This window comes from Zea mays, chromosome 7 (assembly GCF_902167145.1).
Source record: "Zea mays cultivar B73 chromosome 7, Zm-B73-REFERENCE-NAM-5.0, whole genome shotgun sequence".
Lineage (NCBI taxonomy): Eukaryota > Viridiplantae > Streptophyta > Magnoliopsida > Poales > Poaceae > Zea > Zea mays.
In genome coordinates this window covers 45,168,977-45,175,577 of record NC_050102.1, presented here as the reverse complement: position 1 = coordinate 45,175,577, position 6,601 = coordinate 45,168,977, and the positions used below count along the sequence as shown (strand labels likewise).

At 43.5% G+C, this 6,601-nt stretch overlaps 1 protein-coding gene across 1 annotated transcript; it reads right to left on the bottom strand.

Annotated features, from left to right (window-relative positions):
• Positions 1–935: 935 nt before the first annotated feature.
• LOC100382481 (putative regulator of chromosome condensation (RCC1) family protein) lies at positions 936–5,383 on the bottom strand. Its single transcript, NM_001175220.1, has 6 exons — positions 4,737–5,383; positions 3,286–3,495; positions 3,080–3,190; positions 1,953–2,321; positions 1,753–1,860; positions 936–1,536 (listed from the first exon to the last, which is right to left on the bottom strand). The coding sequence occupies exons 1-6, from the start codon at positions 5,046–5,048 to the stop codon at positions 1,195–1,197; spliced, it is 1,452 nt and encodes a 483-aa protein (NP_001168691.1). The 5' UTR covers positions 5,049–5,383; the 3' UTR covers positions 936–1,194.
• Between the last annotated feature and the right edge of the window lie 1,218 nt (positions 5,384–6,601).

Below are 6,601 nucleotides of genomic sequence, written 5' to 3'. Positions count from 1 at the left end.
TGTAAATCCAAATTATTTGTAATAACACATGTCGCGTTCAGCATAAACGACCTTTTTTAGCTGTTACCGGTGTTGTAGCCATGGAGTCACGGTAATGGTATTTTCTTTAAAAATCTTTAGGTCTGGTTGCACATGACCATCAAGTCGCAATGCTCCCGCACCCGCACACGTCCTTCTCTGACAACTGTACCTCAAATGCCATGGCTATTCAGAAAAGACAAATGTCATGCCAACTCATTATAATGCGACCTTATTTTTACAAAAATCATTGTCGTGGTACAGGTACAGCTACGCATCCAGAAGTCTTGCAGCATGTGCATATCATTGGATAAATAAGACATCGCATATTAACACATCTTTCGGCTGCCGACTCAAGTAATTTCCAACAGTATGGCACACCATTCTTTCAGCTAAGAGGTGCACATTTGATGATATGCATAATTAAAAACAGTGATGACGATGGTCAAGGTGATAGAGAAACTAGTAGACTTAGGGTATGTTTGTTTCAGCTTATAGATTATATAATCTAGATTATAACCTAAATTATATAATCCAGATTATAATCTAGATATATTATAATCTATATATAGTTGTTTGGTAGTGTAAATTATTCACAAAGACAACAATACCCTTATTGTTTATTTGAGATGAGAAAAGAATGATGGCATATATTGTAATTTCTATTTACATTACTATGGATAGTGGGTCTTTTGCCAAAATAATCTCAAATAAGCTAGTCGTGAGGAGATTATGAGATTATCATAATCTGGAGTTTAGATTATATAATCTGAACTCATAATCTATGTGTTTGTTTAACTATTAAATTATTTGCGCTAGATTATATAATCTTGTGAGATTATAATCTGAAACAAACAGGGCATTAAGCAGTAATACAATAAATTCCGAGATAGCAAAAGTGGGAGGAACAAGAAAAAGAATACAAACACACCAATAAATTTTATACAGAATAAAAATGGTGGGTTGAATTATTCGGTACATCACACGTTACTAAACTACATGCTTCTTTGGCTACACAACACAACACTGTCCTCCAACTTTGCTCTTCCGTCCTCCCCCGTTCATCACAAATCACAAAGTATAAAATACACTTACCGAGAAGAATTTCAATATAAGTACAACATATATGCAGGCAACAGTGTCCAAAATGGTGGTCTTGGCCTCTTGGCCTTGAGGTCAACCACTAGGCGCCGCAATTGGTATGTCTTCGATACTCTTTTGGAACATTATCTCGGTAGGTTTTAAGCACCCACGAATGTACTCCTGCCCAAGTTGTGCTCGCTCGTTGTCCCCGAACCCGAATACAATGCCCTTATTTGTCACTGCGACAGTGTGATACAGTCCGGTGCTTATTTGGGAGACGTAGTGATCCTGCAGGCTCTCAAGAACGCGGGGCCTCATTACTTTGTCTGATGTTCCTCGGTCAAGAAACCCTAGACTCCCAAAACCCATCCATCCAAACGCAACAACTGAGCCCTCGTCCGTGAGGACAAACGTCTTCCTCTTCCTTGCACATACCTATAAAAATTAAGAAAAGGTTTCAGGCATGGAACTGATAAGTAACATGTGTGTGAATATCAAGAGCACTTTAATTAGACCAAGAAGTTTGTATGTCATATTGCTGTATAGAAGAATTGATTTAAACATCTAAAACAAATAATTTGCAATGCCACTTTTATTTAACTATTGCAAGGGGCTTGCAAAATATCTTCCTTGCCAATATGAGCAACGGACCTGCACAGCAACTTGGCCCTTCAAGCTGCCGATCAATTCTGGGCTAGTTTTATCGTTCTCATCACCATGACCTAAGGCTCCACAGTATCCTCTGCCCCAAGTATAAACCTGTAAAGTTCAGATTCAGACTTTATACCTATGCCTAGAGAGCAATCATTAACGATATATATGGGAATGCGAACAGGTCAATATACACTTACGTGTCCTAGTGCATCAAGAGCCACAGCATGCTCATCTCCAGCAGAAACACGGACTACATGAATGTTCCTCCTCTTAAATGATTGGATTGCACGAGGAAGAAGTTCGTCATGCTGATCCCCATGTCCAAGGCAGAAATTAGTGCAAGACCCAAACGAATGAACAGTCCCATCATCTGTTACAGCAAAAGTGTAGCTTGCGCCGGCTGCAATCTGCACCACCTGAGTGGGGCCTTCAAACAATTCTATAAGCTTTGGAGTGGCCCTGTCTATGGTGTCACCGTGACCAAGTTGGCCATGTGTATTGCTTCCACAAGTATATACTTGTCCATCCCTTGTAAGAATCACAGTAAAACTTAGACCAGTAGCAACCTGTGAAAAGTTAATAAGATAGCATCAGATCACGAATACTTAATTACAGAGGAAAGATGAAAGATCTTAATGGCTCAGAACAAAATCTAGGCAGCCTAGTGAATAAACAGTATAGAAAATGGAATATAGATAAGTGTAGAAAACAATTAAGCCTCAAAAAGCTTATCCCAATAACATATAGATACATATAAAATGGTGAATGAGTGTGTTTATTGTTCAATAGAAAGCTGATTTAATATGTAATAGAAAGTATGAAACTGAAGTACCAGCAACGATCAAAAGATAAGAATCACTTGCCCCAAAAAGAAAAACAAAAGAGAATTAGGTGGTTTGCCCTCAGGACCTGAGATGTAAGATAGTTCCAAAAGATATGTGCATATGCACACGGTTAAGCAGGGAAGGGATCATTAACATGGATCAAGTCAAAAAATTTAGTACTGACATATATAAAGAAATCATCACAATGTGAGGCATTTATTGATAAAATCTTCAACATGCAAATCATACTGATTGACTACAGAACATGATTTCAACAAGAAATAGTGAAATGGAGATGAAATACTCATGTGCAAATGCAATATTCTAGAAATCAATAGAAATCTTCAGAACTAAATTACAATTTCACAGGAAAAAAATATAAGAGAATGGTGGGACTTATTCAATTTAGAAAATTTTAAGTAGATCAGACTTATGAATAAGTACAGGAGTATCATTAGAGACACAAAACATAAAAGGATGAGAAAGATCTTTGATCCCACCTGCTTGCAGGGAATCCCTTTAAGCGCTTCTACTTGCATTGGTCGAAATATAGTTCTCCCCACTTCGCCATGACCACAGCATAATGATGAATTATCACCACAGGTGAAAACCTATTTAGACAAAATCCTTCAGAACACCAAGGCAAGGAAATGTAGTAATACAGTAATAGGCATAACTGGCTTCAATTAAGGAGATCATCAATTACCTCCCCAGACTCCGTAACAAAAGCAGCATGGTTGTGTGAAGCAGAGATGTTTATAACACGGGAAAGTGATGGGAAGGAAACCCGACTGAATGCTGCACATTGTGTAGTATCTGGGCCATGACCTAACACACCACACAAGCTGGATCCACAAGAATAGACAGAAGAGTCATGGACCAAAAGTGTGTGATATCTTCCTGTGGCTACTTGCATCTGGAAACATACAGGAGGTTCACACGTATAAGAAAACAATTTGGAAACTTAAAAAATAGCGGTTTCAATGCCATCCACCATCAGGGAAACCTGTCTCCAAATACAAGAGAATTACATTTTTTTCTGAATTGATATATATAACGTGACAACTAGAAGTGAGCTCGAATACTAGTAAACTTGTAGTCTTGAAACGATATTGAATAAGCTGCAAGACTAAATATAATTAAGATAGGTCGTCCAAAACGCCACCATGCAATATCCAGAATAAAAATGCACTCTAGCAGGAATCAAAAGGCAACTATCATTACTATGAGAATATACAACCGCATCAATATGTAAGAAATTAAGACATAATTTATATTTAAAGTAATTAGAACATTTGTTGCACAATAGCAACTAAATTTACCAGGATTTCACCATCACAAATAATCACTTTCAAACAGTTTTAGAGTGTAATTGTGCAGTATATTACGAAGTTACCATTGTTTGACACAGGAAAATGCATAACAGCATGTCGATGCACGGCAGCATTAACATGTTAATCAATCTGAGATAAGTTGTTAAAAACTTGATCCATATTTGCCTAGCAAAGAATGTCTTAAATCTGTTTATAATGACTAACATGTGCTAGTTATCCCATTTAAGCCAGACATGGGTGTGCTTATCAGCTTCAAATCATTAGCTTCTTTTAAAGCTTTAGCACATAAGCCAGCATTATTAAACAAGTCTTGGTAATTACAATATTCCAAAGTGGGCAGGGTTCAGAGTGTGAGGCGAAAATTTCTAAGACCACCTATCCTATCTTTCAGGTGCCTGAATTTTAAGATGATCTCAGGTAATACTCATGCATCACCAACTAGTATAAGTAAATTGTTACTTTTGTGATGTCTTTATGTCCCAACATATCAATTTTTGTCCTTGTCTGAATATAGAAATAATTGTGCATTATTAATTGTCTTTGTTCCAATACAAATAAGATATCGTCGGGTTTATGATTTTGTCTAATGGGTTTCTTATTCACGGAAGCAAAAAAAATATAGATTGTGTCTACCAAAGTTGCCTGCAATTTTAATATAAAATATGTGCAATAACCATCGCCTGAATGAAAACTAAAATTCAAGCACCTGAATTTTAGCAAGTCCCTTCTAAAACACAAGATAATCTCATGTCCGTACATACTATGGAGATTGAATTTTCATTAGACCTCGTAGAGTGAAGTGAAAGGGGAAAAAAGTGCTCACGCTGCCCGATGAGGTCTCGACGGTGCCTGACGACTGCTCTACGGACTGCAGGAACCTGAGCACCCTCTTCCAGCTTCCCCCGCACCTCTCCAGCAGCTCACCCCGGGCGGCTGGCCCCATGGCAGCGAACGCCGCCCGCGCGGCGCAGAGCTTGGACGCGGCGTACTCGGCGAGCGGCCTGAGCGCGCGGCAGGTGGCCTCGAGCCTCGCGAGGTCGGCGGCAGCGAGCCCACCCGAGGTCAGGACCTCCCCGATGAGGTGGCCCGGGAGCTCCTCGATGGAGAACGCGCGCGGCGCCTTCTCCCCGGCCATGGATCCACCGGCGCCGGGGCCCGGGTGAGGTGACGAAGCCTTGGGTCTCTTGGTCCCGGATCGATCGGAACCATCCAAGGATCCGGCCGCGCGGGTCGAAATGGCGCCGGAGTCAGCGGGGAGGGGAGCGGCAGCCACAGCGGCGGAGCGGGGGTGGTGTTGGGGACTGAATCAGATCGGGCAGCCCGAGAGGGTATCCGGCGCCCAGCTTGAGCAGCTCGGAGCGCACCGGTGGCGGCGGAAGCAGCAAACCCCGATTGGAACGAAGCGAACCGAACCGGAAGTCTAATCGAGCAAGGAACAACTCGGCGCACCGAATTCCAGCACCAATCCCGACCTCGGCAGCACAGAGCGTAGGCGAATCCAGGCGGGTCGTGGTGGCCGGTGGGGGATTTGAAGGCGGGGAGCGGAGAATCTTTCCTAATCGGGGGATTCCTTGCCGTCGCCTTTTTTTTTTTTTGCTTTCGAAAATCGGCGTGCGTGTATTTGCACGGAAATTACACGCACACGAACAGAATTACAGGAGGAGGAAGGGAAAAGGAGAGCTGAACAGGGAGGCAGAGGAAGGAATTTCTGTGCACGCGAGTACGCGACGGAATGGAGAAGAGGAAAAGAGAGGGACGCGAGTGATGGGCGCTGCTGCTGCTGCTGCTGCAAGGGTGTCCCGTGCGTCGATCCACCAACGCCTTCTCCATCTCCACCCACCCACCCACTAGGCCGGCGCGTGGGGAGCGGGCGTCTCCTGCTTGGCCCCAGGCGACGTGGGCCCATCTGTCGGCGAGGGATCGTGGAGTGGTAGGGTTCAGGAATCAGGACGCAACGGAGCGGAGGGCTAGGTCGCAGCAGAGACTGACATGGCGGATCGGGGAAGCGGCTGGCCCGGATGTCGGTGAAGCTATCCCTGTTTCTGTGGAGATGGGTGGCAGTGCCCGGAGCCGTCAGGCTTTTGAGACGGAGAAGGACGTGGCGGGGCGGGAGTGAGAGTGACGCCTCGGACGTGGCGGCCGCTGTTGCCTCAAGCCATGGTTGTGTCGCCTGTCGCGGCGTGAGTGGCCACCAGCGGCACAAGAACGGGATGGAAGGTTTTTCCGGTCCTGGGAGGCTGGCCGGCCGCCGTCGAATCGCTTCGGCTTTGCAGGAGGAGCCGAGGACCACGAGCTGGGCACTGGGCTGGCCGTGGCTGGAAGAAGCGAACACGGCGGTGTGGTGGCTTGGCTGCGCTGACAGCATCGGGACAAGTTAATAGTATAAATTAGAGCATATACAACTCTATTTATCCTGGGACCTTTTGAGTGGTCTTTAGAGATAAACTAGTCGGTTGCTCGTGCGTTGCGACGGCTTACAACAATACTCACGTAAACTATCCATCAAAAAAAATTCAAGATATTTTATTGATTGTCTCCGCTCTCTATATAATATATATTTTTTTGGCTAACTGATGTTATTGTTTACTCCATACAAATATATCTTGGTACAACATGACCAATGAAGTGAGCGATTAGAAAAGAGTTCACAACGATTGACTGAATGAACAGAGATTATAAAATAACATA